A 26,383-nucleotide genomic window follows, 5' to 3' on the forward strand; every position below is an offset into this window, starting at 1 on the left:
GTTTTAAATTTGTAATTTTGCATTGCTGCTGTTTTTATCTGGTTGAGCTTTTATATTGTATTTTATATTATGGTTTTATACTGTTGTTTTATACTTTGAAGTTGCCTCGTGTGGCGCAGAGCGGTAAAGCAGCAGTTTCTGCAGCTGAAACTCTCCCCACGGCCTGAGTTCGATCCCAGCAGAAGCTGGTTTCAGGCAGCCGGCTCGGATCGACTCAGCTTTCCATCCTCCCGAGGTCGGTAAAATGGGTACCCAGTTAGCTGGGGCAAAGGTAATCACGACTGGGGAAGGCAATGGCAAACCACCCTGCTATAAGGCCTGCCAAGAAAACGTCAGCGAAAGCTGGCATCCCTCCAAGAGTCAGTAATGACTCAGTGCTTGCATGAGAGGTTCCTTTCCTTTCCTTTATACTTTGAATGTTTTTAATTTTTGTGAACCGCCCAGAGAGCTCCGGCTATTAGGCAGTATAGAAATGTAATTAATTAATTAATAAATAAACTCAAAAGATTCAGGGCCCAGCTCAGACGATTCAGAGCACACGCCCTGGCAGGCCCTTCTCTAACACCCATGGCTCATTATGGGATTCGCTAGATGTGAAAGTCAGAAATGAAAAGGGAACAATTCTCGAGGTTGAGCTCTTAAAGCAGCCTTCCTCAACCTGGGGCGTTCCAGATGTGTTGGACTGCATCTCCCAGAATGCCTTCTGGGAGTTGTAGTCCAACACATCTGGAGCGCCCCAGGTTGAGGAAGGCTGTCTTAAAGGCAATCAAACGGGGGGTGGGGGGTGGAAGCAGCAGCCAAGGCCCACAGTTTGCTTTTTCGCAAGGAATGCTTTAACGATTTGCTTTAAAAACTGGCCGAAAGGATACTGGGAGAAAAGCCATGGGGAGCCCCCACAGGGGAAGGAATTCTGATTTGGGGCCCGTTCAGGTCATATTCTTGGAGCAGGGGTGGTGGTAGAGAAGGGGCTGTTCTAGGGCTTGTACAAACTGGCTTCTCCATAGCACCATCCCTCCTCCTAGTCTCAGGCCTGCATCAAAACATGAAAATAAACCCAATGAATTAAATTGTCATTCAAAAAATTATACACATTTGTTTTTACTAAAATAACTATTTACAATCCAGTGCTAATACAAGTCTACGACAATTAACTGCCACATCAGTGTAGCATCTCATTCCATATCAATAGCATTCAATTGTACTTAACAATCATTTCAAACTAAATTTTAAACAATCATTGCAGAAAATCCGACCCATAGACAACAAACATTTTAACCTAATCACAACAGTATATTAAGGCCAAATTTAGTGAACAAGGTTCATGTTATTCCTTGTTTCGAAGTATCTTCTTCAAAAACGCTGGTCCCTGTACTCGCCAACAGGCAGTGGAAAGCTCACGCAATCTCTCTTTATTAAATTTTTCAAGGGGAGACCATCTTCCGGAATTATATCAAAATCAGTAAACCGTATTTCGCTTCGTCACATTGTTTTCCGTTTCTCAGCTGGCCAGCTGTTGTGATTAGATTAAAGTGTTTGTTGTCTATGGGTCGGAATTCCTGCAATGATTGTTTAAAATTTGGTTTGAAATTATTGTTAAGTACAATTGAATGCTATTGATATGTAATGAAATGCTACACTGATGTGGTAGTTAATTGTTGTAGACTTGTATTAGCATTGGATTGTAAATAGTTATTTGAGTATAACTATTTATAACTATAAGTAAGTATACTATAAGTATAACTATAAGTAAAAAACAAATGTGTATAATTTTTTGAATGACAATTTAATTCATTTGGTTTATTTTGTTTCTACGGTGGTCGCCTTTTGGGTTCCTTTTGTTCACATTTTCACCACCACTGCCTCCCTTACTATAGTTACTGCATCAAAACATGACATCGTTACAAACGGAAAAGCAGAAAAGTCTGGCGGGCAGCAGCTGGTACTGTATGTGCTTGCATGCACACATGCACAGATCCACAGAAATGAACAACAGCACTGCAAGAGGAGAACTTCCACCGCCTTTCCACCATAGACACCTACATCATGTCTCAGTCCTGCAAAGTGATCGGTTTATTGTACACCCTGGGAGGAAGGAATCAATGAAAACTATTATTTCAAAACTAAAAAAAAACAGTTCTTGTTAATCTGGGGGTCAAATTCGCTCCTATCCACCAATATTCCTTTCCACACACAGCCTTGTCTCCCTGCATGTTGGAACGTCATCAGACAGGGGGAAATCGTGTTTATTTTATTTATTTATTTATTTATTTATTTATTTATTGCACTTATATACTGCTCCCATAGCCAGGGCTCTCTGGGCGGTTTACAGAAATTCTAAAATTAAGATAAAAACGAGTATACAAAATTTAAAATTCTAAAACACAGAACATACACACATAAAGCATTAAAAACCGTTAAAAAAACCCTAAACATGTGGGTGATTAAGATGTGCCTCCATATGCCTGGGCAAAGAGGAAAGTCTTAACCTGGCGCCGGAAAGATAGCAGCGTTGGTGCCAGGCGAGCCTCGTCAGGGAGATCATTCCAGAGTCTGGGGGCCACCACCGAAAAGGCCCTGACCCTCGTGGCCACACTCCGCACCTCTATCGGAGTAGGCACCCGGAGGAGGACCTTAGATGTTGAAGGTACTCCGTTCCCTTACCGTTGCTTTTCCTCCCACTTCTGTCTCACAATACTTCCTCTTTCTTTACACAGGGAAGAAAGAGGAAGTAAACAATGACCACGGGGCCCATTCAGTGGGCGTTTTTTATCCCGCTGCTTCTCCTGCGCACAGCAGGAAATGGCAGCATGTTTCACTACAGCTCCCAAATCCCGATTTTCCGGATCTTTTTTTGCAACAGGAATATGAGCAGAAGGGGCGGGAGACACGCGGGAGGCGGACGTCGTCATCAAAAGGACCCGCAAAAAACTCTGAGTGGCCCGTAACGAGTGTGTGATAAAACACTTGTCTGAGGATGCTCTTAGATTGTCTTTCCACCCATACGAATAGAGGTGCGCCCCAGTTCCTGAAAGAATTTAAAAGGAGTCAGTAAAGGAATTTCTTCCGGCAAAGGATGCCGTTGAGAGTTTCTCCACGGCGGCGGCCCCCTTCCCCCATGGCCGCCTTTCTCTTTTTGTCCCTCATATCATAGACACCCGGTTCTTGATGTAAACGTGGTAGGGGTCACTCTGTTTGTCCACCTCCTTCCGGGATCTGGTGTACCCAAGGATCAAACTCCCGACTGTCGCGGCAAACAGGATCATCACAAAGAGGATGTACATGTAAGCGTAGGTCTCTTTCTCCCCCTCCTCCCTTCCGTATTTCGCGTCTGGGGCGCACAGCTCCTTCCAGTAGAACGTCTGGTTGAGGGTCCTCAACATTGAGTCAAGCTTCTGGAACCAACTCTCCGTCAGGTTTCCCACCGCCATTATTGTCATCTGCTGGTGGATACAAAAAGGAAGGCAACTTCAGAACCAGCAGGCCACCCAAGGGCTTACGCCGACAAGTTTTAACGGTAGCATTGCTCCAGAACTGTCTGTTGGAGAAAGCCAACCTCTCCATCGAGGTGAGAGGGAAGCGGCATGAACCCCAAGGGTTAAAGAGGTTTAGGTTGGCACCAGAGACACGCCCTCAGAGAGGAAGCTCCCTCTCTCAAAATACTAGAATCCAAGGGGGTCATCCCATGAAACTGATTGGTGGGAGATCCAGGACAAATAAAAGGAAGTCCTTCTTCACACAGCGCGTAGTTAAACTATGGAACTCACTTTCACAAGATGTAGTGATGGCCTAGCTACAGTTATCCATGCTCTGATAACCTCTCGTTTGGATTACTGCAATGCGTTATACGTGGGGCTGCCTTTGAAAACAGTCCGGAAGCTTCAGCTGGTACAAAACAGGGCAGCCCGTTTGCTAACAGGGACTGGCCAGTGAGATCACATTACGCCAGTCCTTTTACAACTTCATTGGCTGCCAGTCCAGGCCCGGGCCCGATTCAAAGTGCTGGTATTGACATTTAACTAAACTAAACTAAACTAAACTAAACTAAACTAAACAGTTTTGGGCCAGGTTATTTGAAGGAACGCCTCCTCCCATGTGTACCTGCCCGGACCTTAAGATCATCCACAGGGGCCCTTCTCCGTGAGCCCCTGCCAAAGGAAGTGAAGCAGGTGGCTACCAGGAGCAGGGCCTTCTCCGCTGTGGCACCCCAGTTGTGGAATGAGCTCGCCAGAGAGGTCCGCCTTGCGCCTACACTGCACTCCTTTCGTTTCCAGCTGAAGACCTTTTTATTCTCTCAGTATTTTAACACTTAACTTTAACAAATTTAAATTTTACTGTTCTAGCTCTGTATTTTAATCTTCTATCAATTTTGCTGCGTGGTTTTTATCCTGGTTGTGCTTTTGATACTGCATTTTGTATTTGTGCTTTTAACCTGTTGGTTGTTTTATTATATTATGGTTTTAATTTTTGTGAACCGCCCAGAGAGCTTCGGCTATTGGGCGGTATAAAAATGTAATAAATAAGTAAATAAATAAATAATAGTGATGACCACCAATCTGGATGGCTTTATAAGGGGGTTGGATAAATTCCTGGAGGAGAAGGCTATCCATGGCTACTAGCCCTGATGGTTGTGTGTTATCTCCAGTATTCGAGGCAGTAAGCCTGTGTGCACCAGTTGCTGGGGAACATGGGCGGGAGGGTGCTGTTGCACTATGTCCTGCTTTGTTGGTCCCTGGCCGAGGGCTGGTTGGCCACTGTGTGAACAGAGTGCTGGACTAGATGGACCCTTGGTCTGATCTAGCATGGTGCTTCTTATGTTCTTAAGCGAACGTGTCACCCCTCTTGAAATGACAGCGGGTGCTTCCCAAACGGAGGGTGGTAGCAAACAGAAGAGATTTGTGCAGCTTTGCCATCTTTTTCTCCTTGAAGGATTTTTCTGCATTAAGGGAAAACACAGAAGCAGCTGCAAGAACGCACGGGTAGCAGAGGCTTTGTCATCCGGTCTCCCCGGAAAACCTCCAGGAATGACGCAGGGTCATAAAAGCTTCATCTGGAAGCACTCAGAGAAATGCTACCTTTAAGGGAGGTGTTTCACACGCATCTGCCATTTTTCTTGGAAAGGCAGGACATCGGTTTAATAAATAAAAAATTAAAAGGGCGTGAAATTCATTCACAAGGTAGTGGCCAGAAACAGGGGTCCCATTCGCTCCTTCCAGGGAGAATTTCTTCCGCCTGAAAAAAACAAAGTGGGAAGACCTGAAGGATCCCACACACACACACACACACACACCTGATCTCATTGTACCAGACTGTTTCACATGAACGTTCCTTTCGGGCGTGACGGAAAGCCAAAATCATCTGTCTGTGGGATACCATATAAGCCCACTGAGACACAAATTTGGGAAGGGGCTGTAGCTAGAGATGTGAAGGCCCAGGAAAAAACCAGAAAAATTCAGTGGGGGGGGAAGTCCACCCCCCATTTTCCCCGAAGCCTTCCTCCCCCCCTGAAAATTTGAAAAAATGATGAAAAAATGGATTATAGAATGTTTTATTTCAGCATGATTAATGAAATGTTTAAGACGAGTGTTCATATATTTACTTCTCCAAAAGATTTCTAAAAACTATGTAGAGTATCAGATTATTACAATTTCAGTGCTCTGAGGACAAGCAAGTCCTAGGTTGCAAACTGAGACTACAACTCCCAAACGCAAGAGCAAGATGAGTTTCTGCCTCTAGGGGGCAGCACTGCCATTGAACCAGAGACTGAAACTGATAGTGATGGTTATAGCTCAGAAAATGAGTCTGATTAAATTTCTTGCATATTCATTGAATCTTGGTCCCCTCTTTTTCTAAGTTCTTTTTATGGGAATGGGTGCTTTATGTCTGCTTGACACTGTAAGGGATGCTTTAAGGTGGACTCCTGCATTGGGGGTGGACTCGATGGCCTTATAGGCCCCTTCCAACACTACTTTTCTATGATTCTATGAGTCAGTTCAAGCTCCATAGAGCCCTAAACCTCAGCTGGGGTTACTAAGATGTTACCACAAATGAAACCATCAGTAAAGACCTACTGTATTTCTTTGATTGTAAGACGCCATCGATTGTAAGACGCACACTAATTTCATAGAATCATAGAATAGCAGAGTTGGAAGGGGCCTACAAGGCCATCGAGTCCAACCCACTGCTCAATGCAGGAATCCACCCTAAAGCATCCCTGACAGATGCTTGTCCAGCTGCCTCTTGAAGGCCTCTAGTGTGGAAGAGCCCACAACCTCCCTAGGTAACTGATTCCATTGTCGTACTGCTCTAACAGTCAGGAAGTTTTTCCTGATGTCCAGCTGGAATCTGGCTTCCTCTGTGTGACAACCTTTGAAGTATTTGAAGAGTGCTATCATGTCTCCCCTCAATCTTCTCTTCTCCAGGCTAAACATGCCCAGTTCTTTCAGTCTCTCTTCATAGGGCTTTGTTTCCAGACCCCTGATCATCCTGACCAGTACCACCAACAGAAAAAAAAACCCTAAGACACACCCGCGATTCTAAGACGCACCCCGTTTTCAGATATGTTTATATCGGGGGGGGGGGAAGTGCATCTTAGAATTGAAGAAATACAGTAACATTTAAATGTTCTTGCACCCCAAACTAAGCTTAGGGCTACCTCATGTCATATGTTTCAGTCTCCATGTTCAGGAGACTGATTGACGATTCTCTCCAATCAAAACTGTCGTTTTTACAGGGGGGGGGGGGAAATGTTAGCTTCGGATGAAAATGACAAATAAAGAACAGGTCCTCTGCATCCCAAAATCCTACTCTTACTGGGCAGGTTTTACACTACTGCTTTAGAACAGTTTATAACAGTAGTGACAACTTCTGGGGCCCAGGACACACTCCAGATACAGTTTTCGAACCGTTTTCAAAGCGTCATATCCTGTTTGGTGTAGATCTGGACCAGGTCTTTATTTTATTTTATTGGTTGAATTCTCTTTTGACATTCCGTGCCAAGAAAGGAACTGGGAACTACCATATTTCTTCGATTCTAAGACGCACTTTCCCCCCCATATAAACATCTCTAAAAAGGGGGTGCGTCTTAGAATCATAGAATCATAGAATAGCAGAGTTGGAAGGGGCCTAGAAGGCCATCGAGTCCAACCCCCTGCTCAATGCAGGAATCCACCCTAAAGCATCCCTGACAGATGGTTGTCCAGCTGCCTCTTGAAGGCCTCTAGTGTGGGAGAGCCCACCACCTCCCTACGTAACTGGTTCCATTGTTGTACTGCTCTAACCGTCAGGAAGTTTTTCCTGATGTCCAGCTGGAATCTGGCTTCCTTTAACTTGAGCCCGTTATTCCTTGTCCTGCACTCTGGGAGGATCGAGAAGAGATCCTGGCCCTCCTCTGTGTGACAACCTTTGAAGTATTTGAAGAGTGCTATCATGTCTCCCCTCCATCTTCTCTTCTCCAGGCTAAACCTGCCCAGTTCTTTCAGTCTCTCCTCATAGGGCTTTGTTACCAGACCCCTGATCATCCTGGTTGCCCTCCTGTGAACACGCTCCAGCTTGTCTGCATCCTTCTTGAATTGTGGAGCCCAGAACTGGACGCAGGTGCTTTTATTATTTCTTAGAATCAAAGCTTTTTTTATGTTGGTGGTACTGAAATTAGTGTGCGTCTTACAATCGATGGCGTTTTAGAACTGAAGAAATACGGTAGTAACTATCTTCAGCATCATACGTCTGACTTAGTAGAAAGCGGATACCCACCGCGTAGCCTAGAACAGTTCATAAATGAAAATTCTGACCTTCTTTTATCATTTTAACACCCCCTATCCTCAAATCAGCTCCCATAATGTTATGCATTGCTGAAAGCTTACCCGTTTACTCTTCAATGACTTATCCTGCACCCAGATTTTGAAGGCAGTGTGTTCGAAAATTGATCATAACAGTTTTCTTCTTTTAAACCTTAAGAATGTCTGGTAGGTGATCTCGCCAAAGATCTACTTACTTACAAAGATCTACTCTACTTACTACAGAACTGCTGCTATTCAAACACATTAGTAACTCAATAGGTGATTACACACCGGAGCAAATGAGAAGCAGAGCCTGACCTTTTGTGTTGGAGAACCCAAGACAGAATTACCTTTCCCACATCCTGGATGGCGTCACATGATTTAAAGGCAGAAAAGGGGTGTTAGCAAAAAACCATAATCGTCTTAAGACAGCTTTTTGTACTGAACCATTGCCAAGAGAAACTCATCAGCTGCATCATGTGAAATGGCAGGTTGAGCGCTAGATGCAGCTTCTGTCTCCACATATGTGCATTTCCATCTGCGGTGGGTAGGGTGGCCATATGGAAAGGAGGACAGGGCTCCTGCAGCTTTAACTGTTGTGATGAAGAGGGAATTTCACCAGGTGCTGCATGCATACAAATGACACCTTTTCTAAAGGACTTTTCTATACAACTAGAAAATTCCCTTTTCTATGCAATGGTTAAAGATACAGGAACCCTGTCCTCCTTTTCATATAGTCGCCCTACTCTAACCACTACACCACACTGGCACTCAAGACCGACAATGTTGGTTATTAAAGTTAAGGATCCTCTGCACCTTACCTTTAAACCTTTGTGGTTTAAAGGTTGGTTCTCAACCTTTTTTACTCCATTCCCCCCTTTCACCATTGTTCAAAATATATTTATTTATTATTTATTTATTAATTACATTTCTATACCGCCCAATAGCCAGAGCTCTCTGGGTGGTTCACAAAAATTAAAAATATAATTCCCCCCTTCCCAAGATAGTCTAACTCAAAAGGTGCATTCCAAGTAATATGCATATAATATTGAAAATCTTTTATTTATTTTTCTATATTAGTCCCATTTAAAGGGGCGACGCAAAGCATGGCCCCTTTTACATTCTAAGCTCCCATGCTCTGCGTTGCCCCTTTAAATGGGAAGCTTGAAACTTCTAGGATTGCGAGGGAGGGAGGGAAAAGAGAGCCAAGGCCTGGCTTTTGCAGACGACAGGACACTTTTCTGGGACGTTTTTAATAACATGTGTAGGAAGACATAATCTACAGGACATCATACTTTGCTGAATAGTGGTCCCAATTCCCCCCTTGAAACCCTAAAATTCCCCACCAGGGGGGAATTCCCCCCCTGTTGAGAACCCATGCTTTAAAGCAGTGGTTCCCAAACTTTTTCAGGTAACCACCCCCTTGGTTCCACAAACTCATGCCCAGTGCCCCCTGCGCACAGCCCCTTAAAATGGGAAGCACCCGCCGCAGACTTGCCGAGGGAGGGAGGGAAAAGAGAGCAAACGCCTCTGTTTTGCAGCCAGCGTGGCGGGCCACACCAAGCAGGGTATGTCTCTTCATTAGCGTTTTGGTGCTTTTGAAATATTTCAATTCACCGTTAAAAGGACTCTTCTTAAACGGTATTAATACATGTGTGGATTCTTCCCCTATATGGCTTGGGACCAAACTACCTTCTCCCATAAAAATGTCCCTGGGTTTTAGGACCTTCTGGAGAGGCGCTTCTTGGAAAAGACCACCTCAAGTGCCCCCTTGCCTCTTAATGCCCCTTTATGCAATCCCACCGCCCCCAAGGGGGCAGTACCGCCCACTTTGGGAACCACTGCTTTAACGTGTTCCAATGGCACCTGTCTCACTTCCCCTTCTACCCTCAGCCACCCAAAAACCTCCTGCCCTTCTCCCTCTCTCCCCTGCGGCCTTTGGCCTGAACCTTCTGTCCCGAATAGCAATGCAAGGCCCCACCTTCCTCCATAGCTCCGTGGTGGAGCAGAGGCCTCCCATGCAGAAGGTCCCAGGCTCAACGCTCTCTCTCGCTCTCCAGTTAAAAAAAGAACAGCCAATGCTGAGCTAGACCTTCTATTAGTCAAATTTGGTATAAGGCAACTTTGTAGGTTGCCTTATTTATTTATTTATTTATTTACATTTATATACCGCCCCACAGCTAAAGCTCTCTGGGCAGTTCACAAAAGCTAAAAACAGTAAACATTAAAAATATACAAAATTTAAAAACCATCAGAGACATGAAAGCAACAGTATAAAAACAGCAGCATCCATTTAAAACAACAATTCTGGGGTCCATTAAAAAACAAACTTCGCGTTCAATGCCTTTAAATGCCTGGGAGAAGAGGAAAGTCTTGATCTGGCACCTGAAAGATAACAACGTTGGCGCCAGGTGAGCCTCATCAGGGAGATCGTTCCACAGTCGGGGGGCCACCACCGAAAAGGCCCTCTCCCTTGTTGCCATCCTCCGAGCTTCCCTCGGAGTAGGCACTTGGAGGAGGACCTTAGGTGTTGAGCGCAGTGCCAATATTCAGGCGGTTTTGAAGTGTGACAGACGATTAGTTGGGTGTGTGTGTGTTAAAAAAACGTTTTAAAATTGCACTTTGCACAATGAGGGCTAGGAACGTCTTCTTCTTTTTTAAAGGAATAATAGCACATTTTTACAGAACGGCCAAAGAGGAAAATGTTCCTCTTAGTTAAGGGAGTGGGGGGAACTCGATAGTGGAGTTCTTTCCATTGTCTCTCTGTTTGCTCGAGGATTTTCAAGGGCTTTGCAAACATGCATGAATTCTGCTTCACTGTGCTCTTGGCAAGGCAGGCAAACGGTATTTACTTAAGCTCGTGAGAGCCGTAAACTCCATCAGGGAAAAGGTTATTTGCTTTGTCAACCTGCCCAAGGAGACCCACAGGCCATACCGTGTGAAAGCCCTAAAGAGTGTGTGTCTAGGACACTTTATTTAACTGTTTCCCGCTTTATTTGATGCCCTCCAGATGCGTTGGACTACAACTCCCAGCATTCCCATCCTACTTCCCCAGGGTGATGGGCACTGTAGTCCAACACACCTGCAATGCACCAGGTTGGGGCAGGCCGCTCTAGGCCGTGCGTGGCCAAGACCCACGCTGAGGAGGAGGCCACCCTAACATTCTTGCGGCCGCACACCACGCAGAAAAGCACAGACAGGTTCTTGAGCCCCCGGCCCAACCAGCCTCCGCATTCCAGCCGGTAACTTTTTATTTCCTGCTCTTGATCGGGCGCTGCAGCGTCAAACACCTCCACCTTTGTGTTTGGTGAATGCCGCTATTGTTCAGCCGTGGAGAGCGGGGGAAACCCAAAAGCCAGCCTGCCCCAAGTGACTCCTCCGGTCATCGCCCGGCCAAACTCGCCACGCTCCCTTCTGCAGACCCGAGGGGTGTAAGCAAGCAACCCTTCCCTTCTTGCAGGGGCTGCAGGGGACAGAAACACGCTTGGAGGCTGCACTTTGCCTCCTGCACCCACAGCGCCAACGACTAGGTTCAAGGGAGATATTACAAAGCTGATAGATCCGTGGGGAATTCCCAGAGAGCAGGCAGGTCCCACCAGGGTGAAACGGGGAGACTGGATTGGCCACTGCACAGCCACGCCAAGCGGAGAGCATGCGTGGCACCCTGGCAGTGCCATCGGATATTTGCGTGGACATGGTTGATTTCTCTGCTACCATCCCCGCTCATGGCTCTTAACAAAAAAATGAGTGGACCGGCCTTGACCCAAACAAAGGAAGGAAAGGGAAGTCAAGAAATAAGGGAAGAAAATTTGATTATTGCAGGTCGACCGACTTCATTACCTATTTAAGCATCTAATAAAGCAAACTTCCCCAACCTGGGGCCGTCCAGTTATGTTGGACTACAACTCCCATCATTTCCAACACTGGTCAAACAAGCTGCGGAGTAACGAGGGGGGCTTAGAACTTTCCTACACAAGACTGTATGTAATTGCAGTTTCATAGCAGAATTGAGATCCAAGCACTACATAAGGAATACTTCCTTCCCTGCTTTTCTGCTACTTAACCTCTAGGTGGCACTGTGGGATAGCTGAATTGTGCAAATACACAAGAGGAAATTCTATTTTCTTTCGCTTTCACAATTAAATGCTGCATTTTGCCTGCTCTAAAAAAAATTGACAAAAGTGCTGGTTAGACACAGGAGCGAAACTGGAGGTTCTCCTCGTCGTCTGTAGAACCTGTAAATAACCACGAGTAGGGAATAACGAGCACATGATAAATGACTTGTGCAGAAACATCCATAGTCTAACACATCTGGAAAGTCCGAGGTTGAGGAAGGCTGTAATAAGGCATCACAGTTCAAGCGGGAATTGAATTATCTTGGTCCAGTGGCCATGTTGGCTGGGGATGATGGGTGTTGTAGTCCAGCCCATCTGGAGGAGGCCAGGTTGGGAGAGGCGGGTCTAGCTGGACCACTGGTCACTCTCACCTGTTTAATAAGGCAGCTTCTTCTGGGGGACACAAGCAGTCCTCTCACCTCTAGGGTTAGTAGGCTACTGCTCCAAGTCAAAGACGGAACACAACTCCCTTCATTTGCCCAACTGACCCTTGATGGTGCCTCCACCCCACACATCTAGTGGCCCCACTGCACAAATAACCCAGGAGCTTACGTGGGCGGGCGATGTTCTCAGGGGCGCTAAAGAAGCACCGTGACGTCCCAGGGTAGTGACTCCAACCTCCCAGGCAGCGTTGCGTCCCAGAAAACAAGAGAAGGGCTGTTAAAGGAGGGCCATATATGTTAGTGGTTTCCTTACCTACAGATTATGGAGAAGTTTAAGAGAGACATAAAAGAATGTGGATTTGAGGAAACAAAGTCAATGTTTGAAGAAGCACTGACGAACATGTTATCTCAACATGTTATCTCTAACAATGGAACCACTTGCCTGGTGAGGTTGTGGGCTCTCCCACACTAGAGGCCTCCAAGAGGCAGCTGGACAACCATCTGTCAGGGATGCTTTAGGGTGGATTCCTGCAGTGAGCAGGGGGTTGGACTCGATGGCCTTGTAGGCCCCTTCCAACTCTGCTATTCTATGATTCTAAGGTTTATAAGCTATTGTTAAAGCTTGAGTCAGAGAATGAACAAACAAAGGAATGTATGATAAAGTGGGATCAAAACTTTGGGTATAACGTACCAATGGAACTATGGAAAAATATGTGGGTAAAAGGCTTCAAATATATGTTAAGTACTAGACTTAAGGAGAATTTTTACACGATGATGTATAGATGGTATTTGTCTCCCTCAAAACAAGCAAAAATGCACAGGGGCTGTTTGGGAGACTGTTGGAAATGTGAAGAACAAGAAGGAACCTTTTACCATATGTGGTGGTCATGTAAAAAAGCAACATCTTTCTGGACTCATCAATGCAAAAAAATTTTTTTAAGATAAATCTACAAATGAAACCAGAAGCATTTTTGCTGGGACTTACGGACGATCCACTTAAAGAAAAAGGAGAACGGTTGTTTCTGTATATGACAACAGTTGGCAGACTACTACACGTGCAATACTGGAAAAAGACTCAAGTACCATCAACGGAGGTTTTGGGGTTGGCGGAGATGGCGAAACTTACGGCGTTAGTAAGAGAAAAATCAACAACCTCATTTGCACTGGACTGGAAACCTCTGATAGGGTATATACGAGAGTTGCAAAAGAATGATCTACTTGTTTGTGGATTCTATATATAATCTGGTTTTTACATAACACTGGGCTGGCTAAAGGTTAGTAATTGACAGTCTATGTCTGACATGAAGACTGCCTCAAATGGAACATGGCCTTATATGTTTTGTATATGTGTTTTTATTAGATGTAGTGTATCATATTATTTGTTAAGTATGCGATGTTTTGTAATGTTTGCTCTTTTCCCCCTCTTTCCTCCTTTTTCCTGTGTTTTCATTGTAGAAAATAATAACATTGTTGAAACAATGTTTCACAATGTTTTGCGAACACTGTTCACAAGCTGAATATGAGCCAACAGTGCGATACGGCTGCAAGAAAGGCCAATGCTATTTTGGGCTGCATTCATAGAAGTATAGCTTCCAAATCACGTGAGGTACTGGTTCCTCTCTATTCGGCCCTGGTTAGGCCTCATCTAGAGTATTGCATCCAGTTCTGGGCTCCACAATTCAAGAAGGATGCAGACAAGCTGGAGCGTGTTCAGAGGAGGGCAACCAGGATGATCAGGGGTCTGGAAACAAAGCCCTATGAGGAGAGACTGAAAGAACTGGGCAGGTTTAGCCTGGAGAAGAGAAGATTGAGGGGAGACATGATAGCACTCTTCAAATACTTAAAAGTATGTCACACTGAGGAGGGCCAGGATCTCTTCTCGATCCTCCCAGAGTGCAGGACACGGAATAACGGGCTCAAGTTACAGGAAGCCAGATTCCAGCTGGACATCAGGAAAAACTTCCTGACTGTTAGAGCAGTACGACAATGGAACCAGTGACGTAGGGAGGTTGTGGGCTCTCCCACACTGGAGGCCTTCAAGAGGCAGCTGGACAACCATCTGTCAGGGATGCTTTAGGGTGGATTCCTGCATTGAGCAGGGGGTTGGACTCAATGGCCTTCTAGGCCCCATCCAACTCTGCTATTCTATGATTCTATGAAACCTAAAAAAAAGAAAAGAAAACGGTCAAGGCACACTCGTCTCTGGTCCGTGTTAAAAAACGCCCCCCAAACCTCCTGTGAGGCAGCCCCGACGAGTCCCGGGGTGCTCCTCTCAGACGGCAGAGCGCAGCCTCTCCGGAGAGGTTAAAAAAAAACCCAGTGAGGCCTGTTCACCCTTCCAGCCTCCGGGAGCAGCCGGCCCAGCTCCCTTTTCGTTCCATGCTCTCTTATCTCGATGATTTAAACAAGGGAATTAGCCGCGTACTTCAAGGCTGGCTGGCACTGTGTGCTTTTCCCGACGTACGCAAACAATGTTCTCCGGTTTCGTTACACCTGCAGCACAAGGGATGTGCTCAGAAGCCCAGAGTTGCAAGCACCTGCCCTTCTCGCCTCAAGCGCCGTCCGTGTCGCACAGGGGGCCTGACAGGGTCGCACAGCCCTCCAAAGACGGAGGTAAGAGAGGCAGGCAGGCCACACGGTAGGGACTGAATTCAAGGTAAGCATCTGTAGGTTTGCAGTGGGGGACTTTGTTGCAGTACAGCTGCCTTATAGAATCATAGAACAGCAGAGTTGGAAGGGGCCTACAAGGCCATCGAGTCCAACCCCCTGCTCAATGCAGGAATCCACCCTAAAGCATCCCTGACAGAGGGTTGTCCAGCTGCCTCTTGAAGGCCTCTAGTGTGGGAGAGCCCACCACCTCCCTAGGTAACTGATTCCATTGTCGTACTGCTCTAACAGTCAGGAAATTTTTCCTGATGTCCAGCTGGAATCTGGCTTCCTGTCACTTGAGCCTATTATTCTGTGTCCTGCACTCTGGGATGATCGAGAAGAGATCCTCTGAGTGACAACCTTTTAAGTATTTGAAGAGTGCTCTCATGTCACCCCCCAGCCTTCTCTTCTCCAGGCTAAACATGCCCAGTTCTTTCGGTCTCTCTTCATAGGGCTTTGTTTCCAGACCCCTGATCATCCTGGTTACCCTCCTCTGAACACGCTCCAGCTTGTCTGCGTCCTTCTTGAATTGTGGAGCCCAGAACTGGATGCAATACTCTAGATGAGGCCTAACTAGGGCTGAATAGAGAGGAACCAGTACCTCACGTGATTTGGAAGCTATACTTCTATTAATGCAGCCCAAAATAGCATTGGCCTTTCTTGCAGCCATATCGTACTGTTGGCTCATATTCAGCTTGTGATCTACAACAATTCCAAGATCCTTCTCGTTTGTAGTATTGCTGAGCCAAGTATCCCCCATCTTGTAATTGTGCATGTGGTTTCTATTTCCTAGATGTAGAACTTGGCGTTTATCCCTATTAAATTTCATTCTGTTTTTTTCAGCCCAGCACTCCAGCCTATCAAGATCCCTTTGAAGTTTGTTTCTGTCTCCTAGGGTATTAGCTATCCCACCCAATTTTGTGTAATGTTTAAAGATGGAAATTGCTGCTATCTCCTGCTGTGTGCAGGAGAAGCAGCGCCATCAGAACGGCCCACTGAGTGGGCCAGGCGCACGTGGTTTACTTCCTCTTTCGAAAGAGGAAGTAATGAGGGACAAACACCCGGGCAGAGAAGCGACGGTAAGGAAACACGATTTTCCCTGTTGTGGTGACGCCCGTAGGATTGCACGGTTAAATCCGTGATCGAGTGCCACCAGCTGTGGGTATGGAGTAATAGAATAAAAACTTGCATCTACTGTTAGGGTAAAAATCCCAACCAGAAGGGAGGGAACAGGAAAACCAGACACGTCCAGATGCAATGACTACTTCTTTATTTGATCTACATGTGTAGAGAAAGAATAACTCACCCTCGATGGATCGAAAGCAAGATTCTCTACCCATCATCCACAACCAAGATCTTCTACAACATTCCCTGCCCCTCCTGATGAGCTCATGGTTCCTCCCTCCTCCCACTCCTTATTGATTGCAGAGTTATACATTTTCCATAAATGAAACTATTTCTCACAGCTAACAATACATAATATTGTGACAACTACGCCCTGTTTATGTAACTTACTGTACCAGATAAGCCCTCCATGCAAGGGCGGGCAAAGCTAACTTTGCTAACCATTGGGGTGGTTTTCGTGATAACAAGGAGCAAGCGCCAAAGCGTCTGGGATCATGGCAACTTGGACCCGGGATCCAAGCCTTAGCAGCTGTGTTTTTGGAAACTGCTACATCAGACTGTTCAGAGCAACCTTGAGCAACTGGCCAACTGCATTCTGAGAACTTGGCCTGAGAAGATTGAGGGGAGACATGATAGCACTCTTCAAATACTTGAAAGGTTGTCACACAGAGGAGGGCCAGGATCTCTTCTCGATCCTCCCAGAGTGCAGGACATGGAATAACGGGCTCAAGTTAAAGGAAGCCAGATTCCAGCTGGACAGCAGGAAAAACTTCCTGACTGTTAGAGCAGTACGACAATGGAACCAGTTACCTAGGGAGGTTGTGGGCTCTCCCACACTAGAGGCCTTCAAGAGGCAGCTGGACAGCCATCTGTCAGGTATGCTTTAGAATGGATTCCTGCATTGAGCAGGGGGTTGGACTCGATGGCCTTGTAGGCCCCTTCCAACTCTGCTGTTCTATGATTCTATGATGACTCTTTATTAATGAAAGGGGGAAGGGAGGGGTCAGGTGGCAGAGCCCTGAGTGCTTGGTGTACACTTTCCCCCTAGAAAGGGGGTCTTTTGACCACATTAATACTACCATTCTATGCGCCCCCTCTGGAAATAATTATATAGCAACAAACATTTGGGTTTTTGCTGCTGAATATATTCTCAGGAAGGAGCTGCATAGGAGTGTTTTTAAGCACCCACTTGCTGCATTTAGATTTTGTACGGTTGTACCTAAAAATAGGGTGACCCTATGAAAAGGAGGACAGGGCTCCTGTATCTTTAACAGTTGTATTGAAAAGGAAATTTCAGCAGGTGTCATTTGTATATATGGAGAACCTGGTGAAATCCCCTCTTCATCACAACAGTTAAAGCTGCCCTCTTTTAAATCTGGTCACTCTAGTATAGCTCCTGCAGCTTTAACTGTTGTGATGAAGAGGGGATTTCACCAGGGTCTCCATATATACAAATGACACCTGCTGAAATTCCCTTTTCTATGCAACTGTTAAAGATACAGAAGCCCGGTCCTCCTTTTCATAGGGTCACCCTACCTAAAAATGTAATGTGTTAAGAGGTCCATAAGTCAGGGTCATCATACTGAATGAAGGGCAAGAGAATGAGGAGTAATTCACACTCTTTTCTGGACTCGAATTTACCTGTTGGGACTTCGGTAGATCAAAGGGTGTTTTTACATATTCTGCTTAAACTGGAGTTGCCTTCAATCGGCTTGCAATGTGCATCTAAAATCTACACTGAAAGCAGCATACGTGGGTTCTTTTCTGCGCTCTTCCCTGTGTTGGCAAATATTCACGTGTGGCTGAAATAGTGCAAGTGAGGTTGCCAGCTTTGCAACTGGACTTAGCAGCTGTGCCTTTTGGAGGCAGCTACAGGCCATAACTCTTATCTTTATGCTCCTGCTGATGGCAGCACACAAGAAGCTGATGTTAAAGAGACGAGAACAGGGCGTTTAGCATCGCAAGAAGGACCAAGCTGAAAGACGCGTTTAGAGCCAAGGCTGTAAACCTAGTTTTATTTAGAAGGAAGTGTGTTCCATTGAACTCGGCCTGACTTACTTCCAAATAAACTTACTAGGGCTGCAAGCTAACGTTTAGCAGCCAAGACTTCTTCAGCCTGGTGCCGGGCATGATGGACTTGAAGTCCATCCTGCCTGGAGGGCACCAGATTGGGGAAGGTGGTTTCCGAAGAAGAAAATGAGTGTACCTTCCAAATTCGGCTGACACTCCGTAACTGCATCGCGTTCCTCAGAGCCCACCTTTTTGCTGAAGTACTTGTTTCGGTCCCCTGGCCTCCATCCTTGGAAGGCTCCTTTAGAGAGCTGGCTGAACCTCGGAGCGGATTCACCGCCCCACTGGCATCAGAGCCACCAGCCTCCACTGCTCAGGGAGCCAGCGATGCGGAGGGCCTTTTCTGCCTGAGACCCCGAGTAGACAGTCGTGGGCTCACTTGACGGAGAGCCCGGCCTCATCTAAGGCTAGATGTGGGCTAGGTGGAACAACTATTAGGGGGATTCACAGTTGGCTACAGAATCGGACTCAAAGAGTACTTATCAATGAAACCTTCTCAAACTGGGGAGAGGCAACAAGTGGGGTGCCGCAGGGCTCAGTCCTGGGCCCAGTGCTCTTCAACACTTTTATTAACGATTTGGAGGAGGAGGTGCAGGGAACGCTTATCAAATTTGCAGATGACACAAAATTGGGTGGGATAGCGAATACCCTGGAAGACAGAAAGAAACTTCAAAGTGATCTTGATAGGCTGGAGTGCTGGGCTGAAAACAACAGAATGAAATTTAATAGGGATAATGCCAAGTTCTACATTTAGGAAATAGAAACCAGGTGGCCAGGAGTCTAAAAAAATTTAAACCTGCGGTAGCAGAACAAATCCCAATGGAAAGGTGGGTGGAACACTTTGGCAATCTGTTCTCATCCTCAGATACAACCCAGTTGGCTCAAAGAGAACTGGAGGATGGTCTGCCCTTGGATGCACAGAATACCTGGCCCACAGTTACAGAAAGGGAAATTATGAGTCTTATCGGCCAACTAATTAGTGGAAGGGCCCCGGGAGGGGACATGTTGCCACCTGAAATTTTCCGCCTAAATCCATCCTGGTGGTGCCCAATTTTGACAGCACTTTTTACATCAATCGATTTAACAGGTGCTCTCCCAAGAGGCTGGACATCTAGTGCGGTGGTCCCAATACATAAGAACGGTAACGTTCAGGACCCTAACAATTACCGCCCAATAAGTTTGCTCGATGTTCCCGCCAAATTGTACGCAAGGCTCCTATTGGAGAAATTAGAACAATGGGTTGAGGAGTTTCATATCCTCTCCCCATTACAGGCTGGCTTCTGTAAGGGTCATAGTACAATCGACCAGTGCTTTGTTCTGAATTACCTAATACAAAAGTACACAAATAATCCACCAAGGAAGTTGTATGTTGCCTTTGTAGACCTCTCCTCTGCTTTTGATTCCATAGACCCACAGAGGCTGTGGAATAAGCTGCAGGCTTTATCAATCGAGAAGCGCCTCCTCTCCCTTATACAGCGCCTATACTCCAATACAGACATTAAAATCCGGTATGGTATAGCAGGCTCCCTCTCTGATCCCATCTTGACATCAAAAGGAGTCAAGCAAGGCTGTATTCTGGCCCCGCTATTATTTAATCTTTATATTAATGATATAACTCAAAAACTCTATGCCCCTACTTTTTTCCCTCCCACAATTGGAAAGATGAAGGTTCCAGCCTTGCTTTATGCCGATGACATGGCCCTCATTTCACTAACTCAAGTGGGTATGAGGAGATTACTTACACAACTTGGAGGGTACTGCAAACAGGAGGGCCTAACTGTCAATTACAACAAGACTAAGGTTGTGGTATTTGCTAAGAGACACGTTCATCATAGATGGATCTTAGATGGACAAGTTATCGAGCAGACACGCTCTTTCAAACACCTGGGTCTTCACTTCTCGGAGAACACCCTGTGGCTTGCCCACATTAAAGCAATTTCAACCTCTAACAGTCGCCTCTTGGGCCCTATTAAAAAGCTGTATTATACAAAGGGACACCACTTAGTCGAACCCTCGGTAAAGGTCTATGTTGCCAAAATAATAGCACATCTTTTGTACGGTGCACCCATATGGGGTGCCTACTACAAAAATGAATTAGAATCTATACAGAAGAACTTTCTACGCACTCTCTTGGCAGTGGCAACATAATATGCCTGGAGCACTATTAGGCATCCCCTCCCTGAGAGCTCATGTACATAAATCTGTCATTCTTTATATGAAAAAGCTCTACCTGATGCCTGAGCAACACCTGGCAAAAATGTGCTTTTTGGACCTACAGGACAGGGAGGGATGGGTGCGTACTGGTAGAAGTCTGATGTCATCCTATTCACCTCTCTCAGTCACAACCTTACATGCCCTACCTGTTCGCCAAATCCGTGATATAATATTCAGTAATGATATTGGGATCGACCTTGAACAGGTTAGGAAATGTAAGTTGGCCATCTGGTATCCTAAGTTCAAGCAGGACCACAAAATGGCTTCATATCTCAAGGAATTAACCTTTTTCCCTCTCAGGCAGGCGTTTACGCAATTAAGATTTCAACAGATGCCTACGGAACTCCTGAAGGGGAGATATGGTAACTGTCCCGTAAGTGAGCGTTTATGCATATGTGGAGCAGGCCAAGTTGAGGACTTGGCTCATTATGTTCTTCACTGCCGCCTTTATAAATCACCACGGACCAAATTCATCCTCCCGTTTCTAAACTTCCTTGAAGGCCACACGGAAGAGTTCAAAATCAGGTGGTTGCTGGCAGACACAGACAACTTTGTAAGCTACAGGGTGGCCCTATTTGCCCTATTTGCCCTAGCAGCATTAAAGTTAAGGAGAGCTTTTGTGGCAGGTCTGGATTCTGACCTTGGGTAAGGTAGACAATAAAACAAAGAGTATGGCATTGATTTAAGATAACGTGTTTTATTGCTGCTCTATTTTGCTTAATGTGTTAACTTGTCCTACCGTTTCAACAGTTTTAATCAGATTAATGTTTTAATGTTTTAATGTTTTAATATGTTGTGATGGCCATTGGCTACAAACAATAAAGAATGATTGATTGATTGAAATAGAAACCAAAGGCACAGTTACAAGATGGGGGATACTTGGCTCAGCAATACTTCAAACGAGAAGGATCTTGGCATTGTTGTAGATCGCAAGCTGAATATGAGCCAACAGTGCGATATGGCTGCAAGAAAGGCAAAGGCTATTTTGGGCTGCATTAATAGAAGAATAGCTTCCAAATCACGTGAGGTACTGGTTCCTCTCTATTCGGCCCTGGTTAGGCCTCATCTAGAGTATTGCATCCAGTTCTGGGCTCCACAATTCAAGAAGGATGCAGACAAGCTGAAGCGTGTTCAGAGGAGAGCAACCAGGATGATCAGGGGTCTGGAAACAAAGCCCTATGAAGAGAGACTGAAAGAACTGGGCATGTTTAGCCTGGAGAAGAGAAGAAGAGGCCTTCAAGAGGCAGCTGGACAACCATCTGTCAAGTATGCTGTAGGGTAGATTCCTGCATTGAGCAGGGGGTTGGACTCAATGGCCTTTTAGGCCCCTTCCAACTCTACTATTCTATGATTCTATGATTACTGGGGGGTGTTCTTGTGGTGAAAGATGGCTAGAAGGGGCAGGAAGCGTGCTGGAGGCAGACGTCATCGTGAGAGGGACCCACGAAAATCCGTGAGTGCCCAGTAACGAGTGTGCAATGAAAAGCTCATCTGAGGACACCCTATGTATATGTACACAAAATTCATTCCTCAGTTCTCTCCCCAAACAATGATCTCCAGCACTCTTTGAAAGAAGCCAGAGCAGTTAAACTGGTCTTGGGGGGGGGGGGGAAGGGGGGGAAGTATCCAATGTGGAGGAGACTGGCCCTAAGAAACCTTGGCCCAGATTTACCGCTGTCAGCGCAAGAAGAGCAAAACTCTCATAAGCGAGTCTTTAGCTCCTACTGCAGGCTTGTCCTTGAAATGGACATGTAGAAACTCAGCACCGCTTTTAATCGGCCAGACTTTCATTAAATGAACGGGAGTCAGGAATCCTGCAAATTGCCCAGAGATCTACCAGGAGTTCCAGGTCTACCGTCTGTCCTCCCTGCCCTAGGGAAGGATTTTCCTTTCCGTGAGCTTCACAACGCCAAGCCCTGTAACAGCCACCTCTTTCTGGGTGGCCAACGCACAGCTTACGCCCACAAGAGGAGTACTACTTGGAATGATGGCGAATGGGTTGCCCTGGGTCCAAATGGCCGGTTGGGCCATGCACAGTTACAAGATGGGGGCTACTTGTCTCAGCAATACTACAAACGATAAGGATCTTGGAATTGTTGTAGATCGCAAGCTGAATATGAGCCAACAGTGCGATGTGGCTGCAAGAAAGGCAACTGCTATTTTGGGCTGCATTAACAGAAATATAGCTTCCAAATCACGTGAGGTACTGGTTCTTCTCTATTCGGCCCTGGTTAGGCCTCATCTTGAGTACTGCATCCAGTTCTGGGCTCCACAATTCAAGAAGGACGCAGACAAGCTGGAGCGTGTCCAGAGTTGGGCGACCAGGATGATCAGGGGTCTGGAAACAAAGCCCTATGAAGAGAGACTGAAAGAACTGGGCATGTTTAGCCTGGAGAAGAGAAGATGGAGGGGAGACATGAGAGCACTCCTCAAATACTTGAAAGGTTGTCACACAGAGGAGGGCCAGGATCTCTTCTCGATCCTCCCAGAGTGCAGGACACGGAATAACGGGCTCAAGTTAAAGGAAGCCAGATTGCAGCTGGACATCAGGAAAAACTTCCTGACTGTTAGAGCAGTACGACAATGGAACCAGTGACCTAGGGAGGTTGTGGGCTCTCCCACACTAGAGGCCTTCAAGAGGCAGCTGGACAGCCATCTGTCAGGGATGCTTTAGGGTGGATTCCTGCATTGAGCAGGGGATTGGACTCGATGGCCTTGTAGGCCCCTTCCAACTCTGCTATTCTATGATTCTATGATTCTAAGTATTCCTACGGCCATTGAGGAAAGGCACGAAGAGCCACTCAGTACCGTCCTCCTTCGTAGGATTAAGGGAAAGGAGCCATGTCCGTGGCTAGTGCGTGAAGCCAAGCACCTCTCTGGAGGGTAGCCACGGGCGGGACTGGAAGAGGAAGAGGAGAACAAGGCAGCTTTCTTCCAACGGTGCAGCTGGGGAAGGACGTGGGGGGCCGAAGTCCAGGGTCCCGCAGCCTGGGAAGGGGGTTGGCAAATGACACACAGAGTGTGGCAAGTGATGAGGCCACGAGGGAGCAGGAACAAACCTATACAGCCCTATATAGTTCGGGTCCAGGTTATCTGAAAGATTGTATTCTCCCTTACAAGCCTGCCCGTGCTTTGAGATCTTCAGGGGAAGCCCTTGTTTCAGTCCCACCACCATCACAGGCACGCCAGGTGGGAACGTGGGAGAGGGCCTTCTCGGTGGCTGCTCCAGTGCTCTGGAACTCTCTTCCCGGGGAAGCCAGACTGGCTCCCTCCCTGATGTGTTTTAGGAGACAGGCAAAACCATTTTTGTTCTGGTAGGCCTCTGGCGAATAATCGGGACCTCCGTCTGTGCCAAGGACTTTTAAAATTGTCATTTTAAATGTTTTAATATTGGAATATACTTAATATACTTTTAACTTTTGTATAACTCTATAGGTTTTTAATGTTTTAAATTTTGTAATGCCGCTTTGAGGACCAGCATTGGGCAAAAGGCGAGATCCTCCTCCTCATCATCATCCACATTTAATCGCTACAGTCATGGCAGTGCTAAGGTTTAAGTGAGTTTTATGTGCAAAAGTGCCCATGCTCAGAGTATTATTACGGTATTTTTAAATCAGGATTGGCAAACTGTTGTTGTTGCTGTTGTTGTTGTAACAAATCCAGAATATAGAAGCAGCTGTAAGGCACAGAATGGCGAGAAATGTTCACTGTGTGCTTTTTATAATGCAAAAAATGCACACGGCCGTTTAGAGGGGATGGGCACAATACCCTTTACTCCGGGTTATAAAATGACAGAGCTCACCACTGCATTCCCCCGGACCTGACGCTCTCCGGATGTGTTGGACTACAATGCCCATCACACCCAGCTGTGGATGCTGGGAACTTGCAGTCCAACACATCAAGAGGATGCCAGGTTGGTTAAACGCTGAATGGATGGCACAGCCCTGCCTTGCCAGACCTGATGTTCACAAGATCAGGGCCGGTGCTACCATAGAGGCCACTCAGGCGGCCGCCTAGAGCGTCAAGCTAAGAGGGGCGCCGTGCTGCTCAGCACTCACGCATGTTGTTGGCTGTGAGCCGGCCTGGGCTGGCCCAAGGATTCAGCTGGGCCTGGGCAGGCAAGATGGCACCCCGCACCCACCCAGCCGAAGCGAAGCCAGGGACGCTGGGGTGGAATGGGGCAGCTCCATGTTTGGACTTCCGCCCAGAAGCCGCCCTCCCAGAGCCACTCTAGCCACCTGGAAGCCGCCCTCCCAGAGCCGGGAGGCCACCGCCAGAAGAAGAAGAAGAAAAAGCTCGTGGCAAGCTTGACCCTGGCCCAAGCCAGCCTCTGCCTTACTCCCAAGGAAAGGGCACCGGGTCGCCTCACCTCTCCCCTCAAACAGGCCGCGATGTCCAGGCAGGCGGGCAAGCGGGACTCCCTCTCCCTTCCCCCAGGAAAGCGAGGGACTTGTGGACTCCTCGCAAGGCAAACTCTCCCGCTTCCCGATCCTGCGCGCGTGGAGCAACGGGACTTGCATCCGAGAAAGCGTTGCACCGGGAGGCACCAGTGTGGCCCGATCCGCCTATGCCTCCTTACTCAGAAGCCGTATTCCCCCGAGTAAACGTGCGTAGGGGATCGGGACGCCAGGCTGCACAGCGGGTTCCGTTCGCACAGAAGTAAGTCCCGGTGAATTCCAGACGGCTCGGTCCCAAATCGAAGTGAGCCAGTCCCAGCTCTCCACTCAGCACACACGTTCGGACTTCCGCGCAATTTGGGTGTGTGTGTGTTGCAAGTAGCTCGCCTTGCCTAGGGCGCAAAATAGTCTGGCCCTGCACACGATGTGTGGGACTGCAATTCCCATGCTGGCTGGGAATGATGGGAATTGCAGTCTAACGCCTTGTGAGGGCACCAGGAATAACTGCTGGGACAGGCATGGGGTGGTGGTTCTTGGCACGGGCGCGTTTTCATTGCCAAACAAACCGCCGGCATGTCTAAAGTACGCAATGGCTTCAGAGTCCGAAAACTGGCCTGGCACGATCCCAGCAGCCCCCTTGTCCTTGATCCAAGCTGCCAACGTGGGAACGCGCCAACTCTGCACATGCTCGTCTTCCTTAAGAACTTGGGATGGGGGAGGGAAAGGCATTCAGTCCGGTCGAACACCCCAGGGGAGGGGAGGAACGGGCACTCTCCACATGCACCCCCGTCCTGAAGGTGTCTTTTTGTTCTTTTAAGAACGCGGGGCCTGAAGGGAACGGCAGTCTGCACATGCCCAGGGGCGCCCTGGCCTTTTACCGTGGCTTGGTGAAAACTCCCTTCGGCTGGCTCTGGACCGGAGCCCGTGGGGAAGCTGACCCGGGAAACGGCGCTGGCCTCCCTCCACCCCCGTTCCCACGACCGGGCTTGGGGTTGCGTGTTCCGAGACTCGGCCCGGGGGAGAAGTGGAGCTCGGCTGGGGCTGGCCACGTCGACGCAGCCCGGCCTGACCCCCTCCTCCGCCCGGGGAGACGCTCGGCTGCTGGCGGCCGCGCCGCGCTGCGCTCACCTCTGCCCGGGGCGGCGCCTCGTGCTCCGGCGGCGGCGGCGGCGGCGGCGCGGCGCTCTCGCTCCCTGGCCAGCGGGCGAATGCCGCGCACCGGCGCCCGGCGCCCGCCTTGGGGCGTGGGGCGAGGCGGGCCCTGCCGCCGTCCCTGCCGCCGTCTCCTCCCCGCCCGGGGCCGCCCCTTCCAGGCAGCCGAGCCCCTCCTGGCTGCTGCCGCCGCCGCTTCGCCTGCCCTGAACGCAGGCGCCACAGGCAGAAATCCAACCGGGAGGCTTCACCTGTTGAACACCTGCCTGCCACGCCGCCGTGGAGGGCGCAATAGGGCTGCTTCTTTTTCTTTTTTCGGTTGTCGTGGGATATAATGGGGACTTTCTGAGCTCAAAAATCATGACCCTTTTTTCAGGATGTCTTGACTTGGGAATACTTTTCCCCTTCTTTATTTATTATTATGATTTAGTATTATTTCTAAACATTTATTATTTTGTGAACCGCCCAGAGAGCTTCGGCTATTGGGCGGTAGACAAATTAGG

General features: G+C 47.5%; 1 protein-coding gene across 1 annotated transcript; it reads right to left on the minus strand.

The window, feature by feature from the left end:
• Window positions 1–1,887: 1,887 nt before the first annotated feature.
• On the minus strand, window positions 1,888–25,891 carry KCNE3 (potassium voltage-gated channel subfamily E regulatory subunit 3). The gene is made up of 2 exons (XM_063127302.1): window positions 25,857–25,891; window positions 1,888–3,440 (listed from the first exon to the last, which is right to left on the minus strand). The coding sequence occupies exon 2, from the start codon at window positions 3,435–3,437 to the stop codon at window positions 3,141–3,143; it is 297 nt and encodes a 98-aa protein (XP_062983372.1). The 5' UTR covers window positions 3,438–3,440; window positions 25,857–25,891; the 3' UTR covers window positions 1,888–3,140.
• Window positions 25,892–26,383: the final 492 nt, after the last annotated feature.

Source organism: Elgaria multicarinata, chromosome 5 (assembly GCF_023053635.1).
Source record: "Elgaria multicarinata webbii isolate HBS135686 ecotype San Diego chromosome 5, rElgMul1.1.pri, whole genome shotgun sequence".
Taxonomy (NCBI): Eukaryota; Metazoa; Chordata; class Lepidosauria; order Squamata; family Anguidae; genus Elgaria; species Elgaria multicarinata.